At 21.8% G+C, this 21,799-nt stretch overlaps 2 protein-coding genes across 2 annotated transcripts; one reads left to right on the forward strand and one right to left on the reverse strand.

Annotated features, from left to right (window-relative positions):
- The first annotated feature begins 3,173 nt into the window (after positions 1-3,173).
- LOC127285975 (protein tyrosine phosphatase domain-containing protein 1-like) lies at positions 3,174-16,619 on the forward strand. The gene is made up of 10 exons (XM_051312221.1): positions 3,174-3,424; positions 3,858-4,067; positions 4,854-5,050; positions 8,786-8,908; positions 12,029-12,318; positions 12,400-12,598; positions 13,942-14,064; positions 15,320-15,543; positions 15,642-15,975; positions 16,045-16,619. Exons 2-10 carry the CDS (start codon positions 3,859-3,861, stop codon positions 16,245-16,247), a joined length of 1,902 nt encoding a protein of 633 aa, XP_051168178.1. The 5' UTR covers positions 3,174-3,424; position 3,858; the 3' UTR covers positions 16,248-16,619.
- On the reverse strand, positions 16,430-21,474 carry LOC127285985 (histone deacetylase complex subunit SAP18). The gene is made up of 4 exons (XM_051312234.1): positions 21,358-21,474; positions 21,030-21,136; positions 20,664-20,858; positions 16,430-16,770 (listed from the first exon to the last, which is right to left on the reverse strand). Exons 1-4 carry the CDS (start codon positions 21,445-21,447, stop codon positions 16,677-16,679), a joined length of 486 nt encoding a protein of 161 aa, XP_051168191.1. The 5' UTR covers positions 21,448-21,474; the 3' UTR covers positions 16,430-16,676.
- Positions 21,475-21,799: the final 325 nt, after the last annotated feature.

Consider the following 21,799-nt stretch of genomic DNA (forward strand, 5'->3'; position numbering starts at 1 on the left):
TAGATTCAGAAATTCATTCGTTTAGAGGGGCATTACAGAGCAAAATTTTGCAAATTTTTCCTTTAAAAAAGAATTTTTTTTTTTTGAATAAAATTAATTTTTCTTCTCTCTTTTTGACAATTGAAATTAATTTTTTTTTTAAACAAATAAAATTCTTTTTATGTTAAAAAAATTCATTTGTTTAAGGGGGCATTGAAATGGTATTTCAATAGTCCAAAATTTTACTATAAAATAATAATAAATTATCTAAAAATTATAAATTAATAAATATGAAAAATAAAATTACATAAAGAAATGAAATTAAAACTAGATAAATTGAATTTCTGAAAATAATAGAAAGAGAGAGAAGATATCTACAGATAACACAATGAAAATATATATATATATATAACACACTCGCACATTTTGAATTTTACTTAACCCAGAAAATTAAGGGTAGGGACGCAACTATATAAGCTAAGTAAATGCGTGTTTCTGTCTCTTTAATCTGTACAGTATTAAACTGGTAAGAGCTTTCTTTTATATTTTAATATAAGGAAATTTCAGAACAACAAAATCTACAAAGTCAAGTCTTTCAAACTTAAGAAGTGCAGATTGTTGGGGGCTTTCTAACAATCTCTACTTAAACGATCTGCATCTCTGGGCGAGAAAGATAAAAAAGATTATATCGTAATTAAAAATAAACTTTATTTAAAAATTGTTAATTTTGAGAGACCAATTGTTAGGGGCTCTCTAACGATTTCTACCAATACGATTGGTTCTTCTTAAATTAACAATTAAAAATTGTCGAAGAGGAAAGTCTGTTGTCAGGAGCTTTCGAAAGATTTCTACCAACACGACTGACTTTCCAAATCTGCAATAAAATAAATTATTATTTAACAAAACAACAAAAAAATACCAACAAACAAATCTTCAAAGTCAAGCCACGGAAAATCAATGGTCAGGGGCTTTCTAACGATCTCTACCAACACTGTTGATTGTCCAAAAGTGGTAAAAAAGATTAAATCGTAATTCTTGTTTAATATTCTTATATGCCATGTACATTGCAATAGGCGATCCACATGACAATTAGAAAGATTGAACAATAGAGATAATCCTGATAAACCCTTAAAATTTTGTCAGGTAATATAATATTGTTAAAATAATTTATTTCATATTTTTTTTGTAGATTTTCATAAACCACAAAACTATATTTCAATTCAATTTACAAGCGAAATAATCACAAAGTGAAGGTGTGTTTGTATTTATTTTATTTATTTATAATTACTAAATTAAACTAAAAGTAAATTTTATTCTATTCAGAACTGAGAGATAATAAGGAAGGACTCACAATCGTTTTTATAAACAAAGAAAGCTATATCGTCAGATTGATTGTTTATTTTGATTACTTAAATAAAAATAACTAATTCTTTTATTTATTATCATTATATTTTCTTTAGCATCAAATTCTTTGAAACGATAAACAATCAATTGTTTAAACAAGTAAAAGAATTTTGAAAAGTTAATAACAAAAGCTAAAAAACTAAATAATTATTGGAAAGATTCCTCTAATTTAGTTTAAAAAGTGACAAATAATTTAAAAATAAAAGAGAAGAATATAAATATATATAAGTATAATATAGAATTTGGAAAAGCAAAAAAAAAAGAAAAATACTAACGTATTTTCATTCATAAATTTTACTACATGTTTAAAATCTTATCTGATGATATAGTTAGAACGTGTTTTATTATATTGAATGATAGAAATTAAGGATATAATGTCCCTTTAAATTTTAACAATACTATTGTTTCTTTTGTATTAGAGATAATAGAATGTGGGTGATACTTCCCTAAACATTTATGTTTATAGTTTATCAGCCACATGTTTGAACTCATTTGCTTCTCAGAATCGATGTGTCACGTAAATTTAATTAAATAAGAATAAGAAATTATATATTATATTAATAATCCCCGGACTGAGAGCTTATGAATGCTTCATCATATAGTAATATTATTATTCAATAAATTACTCTTATTAATTATTAGTAATAATATATTTTATATTAATTACTGTTGGAGAATATTTTATCGTTTAAAATACTAATTTATTGAAATATGCAATAATAAAAACATCAGGGTAATTCAATATATTTTTTTTTAGTATTTGTCTCGTATTTATCAAAAAATATAAATAAATAAGGTAACAAATAAAAATTCAAGCATCTATTTCATTGAAGCACTCTTTTACTTTATAAGAGTTTTATTTTATATTTATTATTTGAGGGCTGGAAACTCATTAAAATTTAACGCAATAAAAAAAACACCCGTTATACTACAATCGCGCAACTAAAGGCGCTTTCAAAAAAGGGAAAAAGATATTCCCAGCCTTCAGATAAAGTAATCAGCATAGCTGAGATACCTACCACTGTGAAATTCCCTAATTCTCTACTATACGTAGAGACCCTAACAGTAAACTGTTTTAAACAGCGAATATCATGTTCTTATATAGAAGAGTAGAGTCATCTCAATTGAGGGTTAACTTTCAACCATCCATCTAGCGGTTGTTATAGTAACTAACGTATTTTTCTCAGACCAGTGGAGCAGGCGCGTACATTGATAAGTTAGTGCCACATCATTATACATTTTCTTTCTAAATTTTATTATTCTTCTTAAAACTTATCAAGGTAAAATTATTATATATTACTATTTTTATTATTAATAATAATGAATGCAAAATTTCATTTTTAACTTATACACTGAGTTTTTGTTAAGTGGAAAATTTTTAAATTATTGAAATCCTGATAATAAAATTTCAATATTTTAAATTAATGGTTTTTAAAAATAATTTTGATGCAGAATTTAATTAACATTAAATTACATTAAATTATTTCAATTATAGAATATTAAATATAAATATGAAATTAACAATTTTAATTAATTTTCCTTATCATAATGTCTGCAAAGTTTTTCTGTTTTTTTTTTATTAAAAAATATTTAACAAATTGTATTTTTTTTCATTTTTATTATATATTATTATATTTATTTAAAATAAATAAATTAATTCAATTTATTATTTTTATTATATATGTAAAAATATTATTGTATTAAAATAATAAATGTCATAGATTTATTTATTAATGAAGGTAGATAATTAATATATATATATATTCAAATGTTACGTCGGCGCATAAGGATTTTGGGATTTTTAATTTGAGTGGCACGCGCTGGCGCCAACAAACCTTTCTATATAACTCTCTCCAGCAGAATATAGTGTTTTTTCCATTGATCATTCAGGACAATTGTTCTCAGTTGTTATCCACAGCTTCAACAAATCAGTATAGAGAAATATGTTGTGCTTTCTAGTAATGCGCTAAAAAAACAAAAACTAAACATTTTATAATTAATGTTTATAATGGATAGTGAAACAATAAAATTTTTTATAAACGTAAGTATACATTTAAATAAAATTTTCAAAAATATATTTTTTTCAAAATATAATTATTAATATTTTTCTATTTAATATTACTTTTTTAGAATAATATCAATATTTTTTAATATTTTATTAATTTTGTAATATATATAAATTTCTTGTTTTTATTTTATTTATTTATTATTATTATTATTATTTTTTTTTTATTATTATTATTATTTTTATTATTATATGTGCTGTGTATAAAATAAATATTTTAAAAATAATGAGATTAATATTAATTAAAATATTGTAAATATTTTTTATATCCTTGATTGAATAACAAAGTGAATATTGCAAAATTTAAATTGAAAAAATTTTTTTTAAAAATAAATTATAAACATTTTACAATTTTTTTTTTTTTAATTTTTTTTTTCAATTCAGATATAAAGTGAAATATTATTTTCAGGATGGATATCAGTTCCCTGGTACCAGCGGCTCTTACGAATCAAGATTCAAATACTATAGAAGCTGGATATAATAAATTTTCAGAAAATTTACGCAAATTTACACCATTAGCAATACAGTGTGCTATTTTTTGTGGTTCTCGATGCAAATACGAAAATTCAAAATCATGGCCACCTGTACACATGGCAATAAAAAACATCTTTTCCCATTGGTAAATATATCATTTTTTTAAAAAAATAATTAATTAAATTATAATTAAAAAAATATTACATACTACAATTATAGTAGTTTTTTTTAAAAATAATTCACATTTTATTTAAACGTATTTTCCCATTAATAATTATATAATTTTTTTTTTTTTATTAATTTATATAATTGAAAAAAAAATTACATGATACAATTATGTAATGTAATATAAATAATATATTTTTTTATTATCATTAAAATGTATCTTGAAAGGTAAAAAATTAATAATTGAATAATAAATGAAATGAATAATTAATTTATCTTGAAAATTTTATTTATTATATTTATTCAAAATCTATATTGATTGTAACTTTATCAAATAGTGAAAGATAATAATGCTAAAAAACCATTAATAAAATACAATAAAATAAAAAATCATATACAAATACTAAATTATTAAACCATGCGTGTTTGCTAACACTCAAGTACAATATTGTGATTTACTGAATTGATACCACTCACTGTCATCAAACATAATAACAAAAGATAATAAAAAAAATCTATAAACTCTCGCATATTAAAAGAATATATACCATATCCCATTATATCATACGGTTTAGTTTCTCTATAAAATAAAATATTTTTTTCTTTTCCTAATAAATGTTTCTCAAAAAATATTTTCAGAAATCAATTTTAATAATAAATAAATATTATAATTTAAAGAATAGAAATTATTTTATTTTGAGCAAAAATAACTAATAATTTTTTTTTTTTTTTTTGTTATTTAATGAAATAATTTTTGTTTTTTTAGGGTAACGGACGATGTTCTTGCAATGGCAAGACCAAATACGCAACAAATTTCAAAAGATCACATAATCGCACAATTTCAAGGGTGGAGTATAAAAACGTTAATAAATTTACAAACACCAGGAGAACACGCAAGTTGTGGACCTCGACTCGAAAAAAGTGGTTTCACATACAACCCAGGCGATTTTATGAAAAATGGCAGTAAGTTCATATTATGTATACATTAAAAATATATTTACATAATATTAACGATAATAATTATTATTTGATATCATAAAACAAAACCTAAACATATTTGAAAGAATAACTAAAAGTGAGAAATAAATTTAAATAAATTTTTGTTTTTCTATTAGAAATTTATTTTTATAATTCAAGAATTATTTTGCCCAATGAAAACAAAAAAGGAATTAAAATTATATTATCAATATATACTGTTTCTAAATTTACAATTAAAGAAAAAATTATTAAAAAAAATTATTTCATTTACTCAGATATATGGGCATCGATACTATTTTTGATAAATTTACCGTTAATGAAAAAATTAAAAAGCTTTAAATATTTTTAGATATTTCTTTGCAACATGAGAAAAATATGAATTAATTTATTTGAATATACATGAAAATTAAAAAAATTGAAAATTTCTACGTTAATATTAACTTGACTATTATAGAATAAATATTTATTTAAGCCAAGTAAATATTCATGTATTTGAATGAAATGAATTTTATTCGAACCATTAAATTTCTGTATTTGAAACAATATTTGATAAAAATAAATTTTTTAATTTATTTCCAAAGTCAAATTTTTTCCATATAAATTATAATTATGAAAAAACGTAAAATTAATTTTTATATGAAAAAAGGAGGTTGAAGTTAGAAGAAGCAATTAAACGTTAATTTTTACAAAAAAATAAATAGTAAAATTATTTTTTTGTAATATGGAAACTAATTGTAGCCCTTGAACAAGTAAGAGACAAGATTCATTGTAATATTACTTGCACAGAAATATCCTTACAAATCGAAGTTAGAACATGCAATGCAGCAAATGTATAATATGTATATGTATATATATATATACAAATGGACTTACTTAGTTTGCAACTCGACAGACATTAAATCAGATTGAGCTCATTTGCATTTAAGTTATTCCCCTACAAAACTAATTTGTTTTTCAAACAAAAATTTATTGAAACTTTGATTAAAGAGCTATTAATTTGTCATAACGAACATTGTGATTATATTCTTCATACACCAGTAGAAAAGAAAATTTTACTTTTTAGTAATTTTTTAGAAATACATTAAGATAATACATGAATTTTAATTTATTCGATATTATAAACGAATTCTTATAATAAAAATTTACTAGTTGAGTAATTTTTTTTTTCAACTGAAAATAATGTATAGTTAAATTAAATAAAAATATAATTTATGAACTATAATTTCTGTTTAAAATAAAATTGTTATTTGGCATAATCCCTGGCGGATTCGATTTGCGTAATGTCTACTTAACTAAGCGGACTTTAGGTAGACATTAGGTAGACATGTAAAAAAACGTATAAAAAAGCTATTAATCGACTTATTATGATAAAAAAAAGTTGATAAAAGGGTAAATGAATGTTTATAGAGTAAATTTGTACAAAATTTGTAATTAATAAAGCAATAAATAATTAATAATGAATGGAAATGTGCGCGAGGTACCTGATCAGTTCAGCTGTACAATTATTTTCGTGCTATTTTCATGAAAAGAATATAAATTAACGGCAAAAACAATTGATATTTATAAAAAAGTGTAAAATTGATTTAATTTGAGTGTTTGCAATACGAATTATTAAATAATAATTAAGTTTTTATCAAATGTGAATAGTGTTGTGAAAACCTGTGAAAACTAATGAGTTACTACATTACCGATCGCATATGATAATAAAAAGTTCTCGATGAGTGTAACAAAAAAGCTGCAATCATGTCCGTAATTTTGGACGAGAAACAATTATGAAATCAATAATTATTTGTATAACTTTATTCTGCATTTTAAAATTCACTTTTTATTTTCTTTCAAAGCAAAAGCTTGGAAGAAAACAAGCTCGCACTGTATTGTAAAAACTGGTGGCGCCATCTCTCATATGCGATCGGTAATGTAGTAACTCATTAGTTTTCACAGGTTTTCACAACACTATTCACATTTGATAAAAACTTAATTATTATTTAATAATTCGTATTGCAAACAATAAAATTAAATCAATTTTACACTTTTTTATAAATATCAATTGTTTTTGCAGTTAATTTATATTCTTTTCATGAAAATAGCACGAAAATAATTGTACAGCTGAACTGATCAGGTACCTCGCGCACATTTCCATTCATTATTAATTATTTATTGCTTTATTAATTACAAATTTTGTACAAATTTACTCTATAAACATTCATTTACCCTTTTATCAACTTTTTTTTATCATAATAAGTCGATTAATAGCTTTTTTATACGTTTTTTTACATGTCTACCTAATGTCTACCTAAAGTCCGCTTAGTTAAGTAGACATTACGCAAATCGAATCCGCCAGGGAAAGTAAAATTTATTTGTCACAAATATTTATATTTACAAAATATATTTTTCTTTGAATGTATACAATAAAAATAGACAAAGAACTTTTTTTCTAAAATCATATCTTTTTACCAAAACTTAAATAAACTTAAATAAATATTTGAATAAATATTAGAAAAATTAATTATAATCAATTTTGGAAGATCTAGTTACTAATTTTTCGTTGAAAATAATGATTTTTTAACATTTTTGTTTTTCTTTCTTTCAGCTCAGATAAAAATTGCAATTTTCATTCAATTTTTTTTTAAACAATCAGCTTAGTTTATCCATTGAAATATCGTCTATACGAGAAATTTTTTTTTTTTTTATTGTTACAAAATTATTTAATTTCATTTATATATTTTTTGAAGAAAATATTTATTTTATTTATTACTTAATATAAATAATAATAATATAAAATTTTTTTAAATATGTAGTAAAAAATAACGTAACCATAACTATACAAAATTTAATAAAATTATCCAAATCAGTAATTTTATTTAGACTATTTTTGCTTTCTTTTTTTATAGCATTTCTGCAAACTAGATTATTTAATTTTTTAGTACGTAAAATTATTTTAGTTACTTTATTTTATAATTTTTATTTTGTATTATTTACTTTATTTATTTCTTTATTTTAATTTTGTCTTAATTTAAAATAATAATAATAATATAAAATAAAAATATTTTTAACAACATCGAAAAAATTACGATTGTAGAGAATATTTCAAGATGTAAAATAATTAAAAAAAAAAAATTTGATAAAAATTGCGATGTTTGTCTTCCAGCTGAAAGAAAAAAAAATCAGTATTTGACGAAAGATTTTGACTCAATATAATTTTTGCTAAAATAAGTAGATAACTAAGATCTTCAAAAATTGTTTCATTTTGCGTTAAAAGATAAATAAATATCATTTTTTAATTTAATCCTTAAATTATTATTATTTCAATCCTTAAATAATAATAAATAATAATAATAATAATAATAAATAATAATAACAATCCTTAAAAATAATCAGTAAATTAATTAATTACTGAGAGTTTAATATATTTTTTAATTCATTATGATTATAAATAATATGATTTATGTTTTTTAAATAATAGCCCTAGAGTGTCAATAATTTTTTTTTTTTTAGACAAAATTCTCAATTTTCTCAATTCCAATATTTGGGAAAAATTTATAAATTTTTTATTTAAGTTAAATTTCTTTTTATTTAGCATAAATAAATTTTAAAATTAATAAATTTATGTTTGAAAAAAATAGTTTTTAAAAAAATATGATTTTATTATAATATGACCGATTTATTTTTCAGTTAGTAAAGAAAATTCTGCAATTGAAAACAAAAATAATTATTTTTCAGTATATTGTTACAATTTTGCATGGAAGGACTATGGAGCAGCTACCATGGAAAAACTTCTAGACATGGTCAAGGTCGTGACCTTTTCTGTGCAAGAAGGAAGAGTTGCGATTCACTGTCATGCAGGTAAATCAATGATTAAACACGCTATTCTAAAACCCATTTGCATTTTGAACTCAATTAATTATCCGCAAAAATCAATAATGTGGATATTAAGTTGACATTATAGATAAATTAGTACATATCATTGAAAATTTATTATTCATCAAATTAATATATTCACATCTAATTGTAAATTGTATCATTTTAATTTACAAAAGATTATTTTCTTTATGAAAAAATAATGAAATTTTAAAATTAAAAAAAAAAATGATTTGTTTTGATATTTGCATTTTTTTATTGTTGAATTTGTATTTTAAATTATTAGGAAAATATTCTACTATATATGGGGCATTTTATGGGAAATTTTCATTGAAAATTTTTTTTTCGAAATCTATATGAAAAATAAAGAAATACGTATTTTTTTATTTTTTTATTTTTTTATTTGATAAAAATGAAGGAAGTTATGATTTTTTGAAATTTAACGTTAACGAAGAAAGTGTGTTTTTGGAACATTTTTTAATCTATTGTACTAATAAATTAAAAATTATGCTACACGGAGAGAAATCTGCTGCGATTTTTGCTTGGATGAGTAAATTACTTTAATTACATGGCACGACACTTGCATTTTTAGCATAAATTCAAGTATTTATTGTAAAAATAGTTTCTAAGCAAAAAACACAAGTCACGGGTGTTAATTTTGTATGAATTTCACATAAAAACTGCAAAGGGGACATGCCATAAAAGTATTAGATCCTCTCTTATAAAATTTGCAAGAATGCCATCTGATTTTCAGGTGGAATTTATACAACACAATCTTACCTCCGTATACACACAGCATTTCACACACACAATCATTGTATGCTGGTGATTCCGATGAACGGAACGCACAATGCGCACGCTCGTGTTTTACTATGCGTTTTTAACCGCGAAATTTAAAATAATTTTATTTAAAATTTTTTTAAAAATATTTGTTGCCAATAAGTGGTTGTTTATTAAAAAGTAAAATAGAAAAATAATAAATAAAATCGAATTATTTATAATGCATACATTATAAATAATTCGACTTTATTCTCGATTTATTTATTAAATAAAATAAAATTTAATTTATCCATAGATAATTTTCTGAATATATATAATATTTTATTAATATTTAATTAATTTCATATATTAATTAATTAAATTAAAATTATTAATTAATGTAATAAATATGTAAATATATAATATTAATACTATATTGGTGATTATATTTTAATATTTAATATAAAAATAATACTCATACCCATAATATAATAACAAATATATAAATACAATGAATAAATATAATTATAAATTTATACAAATGTAATTAATATTAAATTTTTTAATTGTTTTTTATTTTTAATAGATTCTGTTTTTAAAAGAACAAATAACATTTTAGCTAATAAATATTTAAAAATTTTAGTATTTAAAATTTTCTATTTTACTGTTTAATAAACAATCACTTATTGGCAACAAATATTTTAAAAAAAATTTTAAATAAAATTATTTTAAATTTCGCGGTTAAAAACGCATAGTAAAACACGAGCGTGCGCATTGTGCGTTCCGTTCCTCGGAATCACCAGCATACAATGATTGTGTGTGTGAAATGCTGTGTGTATACGGAGGTAAGATTGTGTTGTATAAATTCCACCTGAAAATCAGATGGCATTCTTGCAAATTTTATAAGAGAGGATCTAATACTTTTATGACATGTCCCCTTTGCAGTTTTTATGTGAAATTCATACAAAATTAACACCCGTGACTTGTGTTTTTTGTTTGATACACTCCATTACATTAAATACATGAATTCATATTTAAATTATTCCAGTCTTAAGCTAAAATTGTATCGAAAAATGACTTATGAAATTAATAAAGACAGCACAAGCAAAAATCGCAGCAGATTTCTCTCCGTGTATATATGAAATTTGTTCATTTTTTTCAAATTTTTCAAATATGTGCTCAAAAATAACGTACCCATAACAGAAGTTAAATTAATATTTAATAGGTATTCGTTGGCCCATGGTACCTTAAAAATAAATTTTTAAAAATAAATTTTTTTCAAATTATTATCTTGTACGAAATTTCCTGGCGCATTTTTTTTCTCATCATAAATTTTTTGTATTTTTATACAATTTTTGAATCAATATACAACTTTAAAAAAAATTTCGTTGGTAAACGTTGTGTACTTCAGCTTCGTGAATTGAATTTTTGAATTTGGAATTTTAAAGAAACTTATTCCGAAATTTGGAAACACAATTAAACAACTTTGGCAAAAATAAGAAAAAAAAATTGTCAAAATTTGACACGTCATAAGATTACTATTCAAAAAAACACGTGAAATCAGAAAAGGCCAACTTCAAGTTAGGACAGGACAGACCAAGCATTTTATTATTATATAATAGATTAAAAAATGTTCCAAAAACACACTTCCATCGTTGACTTTAAATTTCAAAAAATCATAACTTCCTTCATTTTCATCAATTTAAAAAAATAAAAAAATACGTATTTCCTTATTTTTCATATAGATTTCGAAAAAAAAATGTTTCGGACAAAAAAAATTTTGAATGAAAATTTCCTATGAAATGCCCCATATATTTTAGAGGGAAAATTTTTAAATCTATTTTTCAAAAAAAAAATTTTTTTCCTCTAAATAAAAATAATATTTTTCATTATAAGATGTTCTATTTTTAAATAATGAATAATAAATAGAGTGTGATAAACATAATTCTATATTCAAAGTAGAGAAAAGAAAACAAATTTAGTAACTACTATCTTTAAGAGAATTGTTAGTTCGAAAGCAAATTTCCATATTGATCCATATGACTAATATCTTCTCTTCACATAAACCTAACTATTTTGATTCTTATCAGAATTTTTGGCTATATTTAGCTATAGGGCATATTTGAGTCTATCGATTTTTCTTATCATCAACCTAAAAGGGTTTCGTGACAGATTATCTACTAATCATTCTCTACTTCATCCTTTAACTACTTTTTCTATTTTGTATCAAACTTTTGCCTTAATTTCTAAACAAGAATTGTTTTTTTTTATTATAGCAGAAATACTAATTTTATAAAAACTGTATATTTGTAAAAAAGAAATTGTATTTTTACATTTTTTTTTCAGGACTGGGAAGAACAGGAGTACTTATTGCTTGCTATCTCGTTTATAATTTAAGAGTTAGAGCAAGCGATGCCATAAGATTCGTTCGATTAAAGAGGCCTAATGCAATTCAAACAAGAGGTCAAATCTTGTGCATTCAAGAATTTCAGAACTTTGTTCTTCCACAAATGATTGTATTTCCAAGAAGTAGTTATATTTGCAATTTAGGATATTGCAGTCTTCATTCATATCTCAATAGACAGTATAATATTTTACATGGATATGAACAACGAACTTTTAAACAAATACCAAAGGTAAATTTTTTATTTAAAAAAAAAAAATTCTCGCGCTATAAACGAAAAAAAAAATTAAATCAAATTATAATTTTTTATCAGATTATTTTTATAATTTGTGAACGAATTTTACAATTATGTGATTGTCAAGAAGATAATTCACCAGCAGAAATTGAATTTACAATTTCTTCATCTCCATTTACACAGCGATTTATTTCGCATGTATTGGAAAAACTTAAACAACAAGAAGTAAAAATGAAGCATTCATGGACAGATTCATCTTTGGATTTATCGTATTTAAGTGAGAATGCTAATAATTTTTTTTTTTTTTTATTAATTATTGTCGTTTTTATTTTTAATATTACAAGGGTCAATCCATTATATAAATTCAAAGTTGTTTGCTCCTTATTTTTAGAGAAATCTGATAATTTGTATGGGCATGATTTTTTTTTTATATCCGTACAATATATTTTTGATAAAATTTTTTATATTTATACTTTGAAATTTGAATTTTAATTAAAAATGAATAAAAAAGGTCAGAAACAACGAAATTAAATGGGTAAATAATATTATATAAATTTTATTTTTAGAATTATCAGAAAAATCTGATAATTTGTAGGCATATTAAAATTTTTTTTTTACAAAGAATATAAAAATATAATTATAAAATACAAAAACTCACGAAAATATATTGGGGCCATTCAAGTATTACGTAAGCATATTTTCAAGGGTTTTGGACCCCTCCCTCCTCCCTTAAATAAGCATATTGTAATGGGAAAAATATTAATTTTGTGTGTTGTGTAAGCAACTGAGGATACTAGCAAATGGTAATAATATAGAAATAATAATTATATAATTAAATATATTTTTTATATTTTAATAATTTACTGTGAATTAAAACAAATACACTTTGAAAAAAATCAAATCAATTGTAACCAGGATTAATTTATACTTTTTATTTAAAAATTTTAAAAGAATAATTCTCGAACATACAAGAAAGTGACATTTTTTTACAGTAGTGAAATTGAATTTTCTAATTTAAATGACGAAAATAAAATTGATTTGCAAAGATTGAAAACTTATGTTTTAATGAGTTTTTGTATTATGTAATTTTATTTTATGTTTTGTAAAGTAATTTATTATAACAGTCAGGTTGTGCTTTCTTAAGAACAAAAAAATTTTTGTTTTGTATTTGTTTTTTTTAATAAGTTTAATTTTTTTCCCCTTTTTGTTTATTTTTAAATGTTTACCATATTAAGGGACGTTAAAAAAATTTAGAATTTAAAAATTAATTAACAAATAAAAAATGGTTATTTTTACAGTTGGGTAAATTTTACCAAAAAAAAACCCACAAAAATTCAATTTTAGAAATTTTATTAACATATATTTTTTTTTAATTATTGATGAAAAATAATAGAGAAATTATAAAAGAAGTTTAAATTTTAATTCTTGTAGAATTTCAAGTTCTACGAAAAAAAAAATTTGTTTATAAAATAATTGTTTAAAATATATTAATACGAATTTCAAAAATCATTTCTAGGAATTATCAGATTTTTCTAAAAATAGACCGCAATAACATTGAATGAAATATGGAATGATTCATTGTGAAACAAATGCAAATATTAAATTGTTAATCGTTTTCAGATTCTTCAAAAAGTGATAATAATTCTAATACTCAGGTATCATCTAGTGAAACTTTAAACGACGTAACAGAAAATGTATTTTGTATATCACCAGACGCCCCTTCATGTTCTTCCGTATTTCCTGGTATGAAAATAACAAAAAATTTAAATATTTATTTAAACTTTAATATTAAAATGTACGATTTGCTTTTTCTTAAAACCGTTTTTTTAAAATAATGTTTGTAATTAAAAGTTTTTCTGACTAATAGTTTCTAACGAATTCGCATACGTTTTGTAAATATAAATTTCAATCTTGAAAAGAAAATTCGTTTAAAATTAATGAACATTTTTTTTCGAAATCTTTATGAAAAATAAGAAAACCAGTATTTTTTATTTAATAAAAATTATAGAATTATTTTTTTGTAAATTTAACATCGCCAGAAGCAAAGTACTTTTGAAATTCGTTTTTCTTTATCATACTAACAAATAATAAATAATAATTTACATGAAATTTATTCGATTTTTGTTCAATATTTTAAATATGTAGTAAAAAATAACGTCACCATAACTATACAAAATTTAATAAAATTATCCAAATCAGTAATTTTATTTAGACTATTTTTGCTTTCTTTTTTTATAGCATTTCTGCAAACTAGATTATTTAATCTTTTGATACGTAAAATTATTTTAGTTACTTTATTTTATAATTTTTATTTTGTATTATTTACTTTATTTATTTCCTTATTTTAATTTTGTCATAATTTATTATTTTTCTTCTTCTCTATGTTCTTTTGTAATGTTTTCCTAACAAATTATTTAATTTTTTTTTATTAACATTAATATATTTATTATTAAATTTTGTTAATATATTATTTACCTCATTTATTCGTAATAAATTAACATAATCTTTTATTTTTAATTTTAGTTTATTTTATGTTTTGATTATAATTTTATTTATTATTTTTGTTTTAGCACTAACATTTTATGTATTTTTTATAGACTCCCACGAAGATAAAATCATTTAGATTTCAAAACTTTGGCGTAAACTAATTAAAACTATTTGTCCCAATGTTTTTTTTTTTTTTTTTTTTGTTTTCATCTCTAATTAATTTTTAATCTATTAGTATGACAAAGAAAAATACATTTTAAAAGTACTTTGTTTTTGGCGAATTTAAATTTAAAAATAATTTTATAATTTTTATCAAATCCAAAAAAAGTAATATATATTTTTTATAAAGATTTTGCAAAAAAAAATGTTTCAGTCAAAAAGAAATTTTTTAAAATAAATTTGACATGGTATGTCCCAAATATGAACAACGTTTGAAATTAAAATTATTTAGGCTTTTTTTATTGCAAAAATTATTATATTAAAATTTTAAATTATTTTTTTTACTTAAAAGCACTGGATGACAGTTGCATAGACGATGTTCTTAGCGATGGTATAAGGGGACAAGAACTTTTTGACAATAATTGTTATAAAGAAATTCAAGCACATATCAATTTAAAAAATGCCGCACACATGCAAAGTTTCGAAACTGTTTCCGCGGATGAGGCTATCAAATTATTACTTTGCAATTATGAAAATTTAGCTGATGAGAAAAAACGAAAAATACATCATTATCAGGTAAAAAAAATCAAATTATTGATTACGTTTTTAATATTCAATTATTAAAATTGAATAAAATATTTTGTAATTATTCATAAATATGTTTTTTTTTATAGAATGATTTAAATATACGTTCCACTGCTTGGCAGCGCTTACAGTTAGAAACTGATATTGAAATTTTATCAAGTCTTTTATACGAATGGATAGAATCATTAAGAAGACCCATTTTAGATACAGAGGCATTAAGTCAAATTGTAATACAAAGTTCTAATCCAAGGCAGTGCCTTCAAAAATTGAATCCCTGGATTAGATATGTAATTGAATATCTTATGCGATTTGTTTCACGATTAAGACCATTGTCAAGAAGTACACAAAATCTTCTTGTAAAAAGAATAATGGCATCTATTACACAACAAAAAGTCTCCATTAATGGCACAATCTATCCAACAAGTGAGTTTTATATTCAAGTATTTCTAAAAAAAAAGAAATTTTTTTTAAATAATCTCTTTAAAATTTTAGCGAAACAATTTCAAAAATTAAGATCTGGTACAACTGAAAAATTAACTGAATTTCTTGTTCGACTATTAAGTCTAATAGAGGAAATAAATACCAAAGATATGAATAATATGTGGCCAACATCAAAATGGGAAATTTGCCGAATATTACATGATCCAAAATTAAAAGCAAGCTCAACAACATTCTTTCCACGTACAATGAATTAATTTTAGATTTTATTTAAAATCAAATATTTTGAAAAAAGCAAGATTTATCTCTCTTTTTTTATAAAATTAAGAAATAAAAGTAAGATATTGCTTTCACATTTTAAGATTTTAAATAATATTATATAGTTACAAAAAAAGAAAAAAAGTTAAATTAAAAAATAAATATTTAATAAAAGAAATAGTCACATTTTTTAAATTTATTAATCAATAAAATTAACTTATTAATTATTTTTATCATAATTATTGTTGAATGATAAATTATTGTAATTGTTGATTTTTTTTTTTTTTTTTTTCTTACATTTGACGGCTCTCTTTGTCTATTGTCAATATTTTTGTCGATAAAAATGGAGATTTATGTTTTAAAAGTATAAATTTTAAATGTAAATTAAATGCAATGAATGATTTATTAAATAATAATAAATCTCACTATCAGTATTGTCTGAGACCACCACGTCGCATGCCTGGTTGAATCATTCTATTTGGCGGAGTGATAGAAATATCAAGGTAGTCTCCTATTGTAAACCTAAAAGAAAAAAAATTTACTGTCAACTTATTTTTAAATTAAATTTATTGTAAATTTACTCAGGGTGTCCAGGAACTTTTTTTTTCGAAAAAAAAAATTCAAGGTCCAAAATAATTTTTCTCAAATATGAAATTTTATATTTCTTAAAATTCTTTTTGTTAAATATTTTCAAAAATTCAATTAAATTTCAAAATTTTTTTTAAAAAACTTCATTTTTTCAAAATTTTTAATTAATTCTTCGAACTGAATTATTATTGAAATTTGTAATTTAATATCTTTTATGATTAAAATAATATGTCAAAATTTTAAATGGCAACTTTCCTAAAATTAAATTTGCAAATTTTTTCTATATTTTTTTTTTAATATTTATTTATAAAAAATATTAATTAAAATTAGCTTTTATATTAAATTTTCTACATGTATAATAAATAAATAATAAAACTCTGCAAATTTTATCATTTTTAGAAATTTTAATAAACTTCATTGATAATTTAATTTTCAAATTACAAATATTGCTTTTAACACATTAATTTGAATTCCCAGAGAAATTTATTTATTTGCAAATGTACATTAACAATGTAAATGAGTTTACAAAAATTATTTTAAAAATATTATTGCTGCTCTTATAAATATTAATTATTTTCGAAAATTTAAAGTAAATTTTTTCAGAAATTTGTATAAAGTTCTCGAAAGTAAATAACTTTCAACATTAAAATAATTGCAAAACGTTTTAATTGATAAAACATGTGAAATTTTATTATTATCCAAAAATTTAACTCCTAATCTACTAAAATGTAATTACATTTAAATTCTCTATATCTTAATTATTATTAAAATTTTGTAAAAATCTACGGTAATTAAAATTTACTAAAACTCTTATTTCAAGTCTCATGAAGTTTATATTTACATTTCAAAAAATCTTATTTATTTATTTACTGAAACATAAAAGCAAAGCTATTTAAAAATTCCAGTACTAAAATTCAATAGTGTCTGAAAGTAAACAAATCTTCAGCAATTAAAATCTACAAAAATTTCTTTTTTAAATTATATAAAATTCAATTATTTCTAAAAATTTGAACTGTAAGTCTTGAAAAATTTGATGATTTTTATAAATTTTTCTAAATATTTTCTACGTACAATTTTTTGTAAGATTTTTATAATATTTCAAAATTATGGATTCATCAAATTAAAAATTCAATTCGTGATAATTTCAAGTTTTTTAAAGGTGAAAAATTCAAGCTTTTAAATGATCGCTGGACATCCTGTTTTACTGTTTAATATTTATGAGAATAAAATAATTTTTTAAAGAAGAAAGTAATAATTAAGTTCTAGTCACTATGAATCAATTAATGAAATAGTAAATTTTTATTTTATAACTAATATTTTAAATTATCTGGAGAGTGTTTTATTTTCATAAATTTAATATAAGTCATAAATATTGTTAATATTTAAATAAAAATAATGTATTTCCTTTTCTAACATTGGTTAAAAATTCTATTAATTTCAGAAAATTTTTCTAAATTGTGAGGAATAATTTCCATTTTATATCGAAAAAGTATTCTTTTTTTTTTTGGAAAAAATTTTCTACTAACATTGGTGAAAAAATACATTATTTTCGAAAATTTTTCTGAAAGAATAATTTCCGTTTTTTTTTTTTTTTATAGAAAAACTATTTTTTCTCCTTGTTTCGGAAATGTTTCCTACTAAACAGTCGTAGAATCAATTTTTCTCTTAATTTGTGAAAAATTTCCTATTATTTCATCGGAAAAAAGGGGCGCATGAATATCCCATAAAAATCATTAGCAAGAACTTTTATATTTGTAAGAATTTCTTTTTAGACGAATTTTCATTTTTCGAATTAATATTTGAATTACTTTCTTTGTAAACGAAATTTTATTTAACATAATTTTTATGTAACGAATTTTTATTTGACATAATTTTTATTTTAACGAAATTCCTTTTTATCCACCTTTTATTTAAAAGTATTATAATTTTACTCAATTTTAATTTATCAGAATTCTCATTTAACAGAATTTTAGTTATTCGAATTGTTTAATGTGAGAATTTTTAATTTATCGAATCTCCATGTGTCAGAATTTTTATTTACACGAATTGTTATTTTGGTAGAATTCCTAAAACAGGGAATTTTCATTTAATAGAAATTACAAATGGCCGAACAAACAAATGTCAGAAAGATTTCGGCGCAGTTTTTAAAATAGACTAATAAGAAATTATTAAATCTTTCTGATGCTTGCTTGTTCGGCCGTTTGTAATTTCTATCAAATGGAAATTCTTTGTTTTAGGGATTCTATCAAATAAAAATTCGTAAAATAAAAATTGTGACACATGGAGATTCGATAAATTAAAAATTCTCACATTAAACAATTCGAATAACTAAAATTTTGTTGAATGAGAATTTTGATAAATTAAAATTGGTTTAAATTGTAATTCTATAAAATAAAAAGTTGGATAACAAAAAATTTGGTAAAATAAAAATTATATTCAATTAAAATTCGGTACCTAAAAACTATGTTAAATAAAATTTCGTGTACAAAGAAAGTAATTCAAATACTAATTCGAAAAATGAAAATTCGTTTAAATAGAAATTTTATCAAATGAAATTCATACAAATGAAAATTCTAGCTAATGATTTTTATGAGATAATCATGCGCCCCGGAAAAAATTCCAAAATTTTTTACAATGATACTTATATAAATTTCAATATATAAGGGTCAGTCCACTGACTTTCGTCTAATAGTGGTTGCGACCAAATTTTAAAAAAATCTAGTTTTAATATATGTGAAACTCGATGATTCCCTGAGTTCATTAACCATAATATTATGGTAAAAATTTTATTCCCTTTAAAAATATTAAATATCACAATGTGATTTTGTAATCTTAAATTTTTCAATTTTTTTAAAAACGCTATTATTAAAAAACTATTAAAAATTAAATGTTGGAACTCACCAAAAACATAAATCACTTTATTCTGCACAGAGGAACGAAAGAATTATTGCAAAAATTTATTATTTTTGGATGATATACGATTTTAAAAAAAATTTTATTTAAATATTCTCAAGATTTTTATTTACTTATAACTTTTTTGTCGGTGCTCCGAAAAAATTGAGGTTTTGCACAAAGATTTTTTATAATATTCTTTACCTTCTATTAAAATCTTACGAAGATGTTTTGCTTCGTTTTGGAGATATTAATTTTCAAAATTTTTTATTTAAAAAGGTTATTTAAAAGACTTGAAGTTAACTAACCAATTTCAAATCGCTACATTTTAATATATTTTTATAAAAAATGGAGCAGTTTGAATTTGGTTAGTTAACTTCAAGTCTTTTAATTAACCTTTTTAAATAAAATATTTTGAAAATTAATATCTCCAAAACGAAGCAAAACACCTTCGTAAGTTTTTAATAGAAGGTAAAGAATATTATAAAAAATTTTTGTGCAAAACCTCAATTTTTTCGGAGTACCGACAAAAAAGTTATAAGTAAATAAAAATCTTGAAAATATTTATGATTTATGTTTTTCGTGAGTTACAACATCTAATTTTTAATAGTTTTTTAATAATAGCGTTTTTAAAAAAATTGAAAAATTTAAGGTTACAAAATCACATTGTGAACCACCTACATTTGATATTTAATATTTTTAAAGAGAATAAAATTTTTACCATAATATTATGGTTAATGATCTCAGGGAATCATGGAGTTTCACATATATTAAAACTAGATTTTTTAAAAATTTGGTCGCAACTACTATTAGACGAAAGTCAGTGGACTAACCCATAATGATATATATTTCAAAAAAAGTAATTTAAAAATTATAAAATATGTATAATTATAAATATTATATATTTAATAAATATATTTTAATAGCTTTATTACCTAGCTTGTGCAAGAGTTTTATTGTCATCAGCTCCTTTTTGTCCAGAGCAAGTAACTCCAATTTCCTTCATTCGATATCCAGGTGTTCTTTGTTCTGGAGTAACTAATGAAAAATCGAAATAAGTTCCTTTGCTTCTTGCATCAGGATTCACTTCTTTTACCAATCCAGTAATTTCACGTAAAGTTGCATCCATCCTAAATTAAAATAGTAAATAGAAAAATAAAAAAAAAATATAATTACAAAAAAAATTGAAACTTTTTATTTTATACATAAATTCTAATTTAAAAAAAAAATGTCACTTTCAATATATTGTAATTAAATAGCTAATATAAATTTTCTTATTATATTTAAAAAAAAAATATTACCATGTGTATATTTGTAATTCGTTTGAAGGAACATTTCCCCTACTGTATTCCATCATATTATGATGCCTTCCTGTGTTGCAAAAAACTCGTAACAAAAGTGGACATGTCTAAAATTATAATTAAACAAATAAGATTTAAATTTTTAAAAATAAATTAATTTCCTATCAAAACAATATATAAATAAATTTAAAAAAGAAACAAAAACTTTGTAAATTATTTTTTTAAGGTTAGGTATACATTTCTATTTGAAACTGTCATAATTTTAGGTGAATGAAATATTTAATAGGACTACTATAAAAAAGTGTAAATTAAGAACGAAAATTAATACCTTTTCTCTGTCTACTGGCTTATCTGGAAGCTGTTTTTCATCGACAACCATGGATTCAACTGCAGACGCCATTTTTCCGTCATTTACCATTTTTTGACAACAGTCGCATTATTGCGCATGTCACAAATGTTTTAGACAAGCGGGAAATTTACATTGAATTGAATTTTCATATTTAAACAGTTTTAATTATTTGAATTTTATATTTAAAGGAATTTTTATATTTAGTCAAACTTTATAGTTTATATTACTTTTATAATTTCTATACAGAATTTTTATTTAACAAAATTTTCATATTACAAAGTTTTAATTTATAAACATAATTGTTTTTGAATCTAATGGTATATATACCATTAGATACGGTCACAACTCGGCTAACTTCACATGATAGCAATAAGAGTGACAGAGACAGACAACAGGAGTAAAAGAGACAGAAAACATGATT

Source organism: Leptopilina boulardi, unplaced genomic scaffold (assembly GCF_019393585.1).
Source record: "Leptopilina boulardi isolate dan_hultmark-lab unplaced genomic scaffold, ZJU_Lbou_2.1 LbouV2_121, whole genome shotgun sequence".
NCBI classification, from domain to species: domain Eukaryota; kingdom Metazoa; phylum Arthropoda; class Insecta; order Hymenoptera; family Figitidae; genus Leptopilina; species Leptopilina boulardi.

Excerpts from the sequence above, each read along its gene's own strand:
- LOC127285975 (XM_051312221.1), top strand. The coding sequence starts at position 3,859 with ATGGATATCAGTTCCCTGGTACCAGCGGCTCTTACGAATCAAGATTCA. Across the intron at positions 4,068-4,853 it reads AAAAACATCTTTTCCCATTG|GGTAACGGACGATGTTCTTG; the intron begins GTAAATATATCA and ends TTGTTTTTTTAG. Across the intron at positions 12,319-12,399 it reads CTTTTAAACAAATACCAAAG|ATTATTTTTATAATTTGTGA; the intron begins GTAAATTTTTTA and ends ATTTTTTATCAG.
- LOC127285985 (XM_051312234.1), bottom strand. The coding sequence starts at position 21,447 with ATGGTAAATGACGGAAAAATGGCGTCTGCAGTTGAATCCATGGTTGTC. Across the intron at positions 21,137-21,357 it reads AGCCAGTAGACAGAGAAAAG|ACATGTCCACTTTTGTTACG; the intron begins GTATTAATTTTC and ends TTATAATTTTAG. Across the intron at positions 16,771-20,663 it reads AAAACTCTTGCACAAGCTAG|GTTTACAATAGGAGACTACC; the intron begins GTAATAAAGCTA and ends TTTTTCTTTTAG.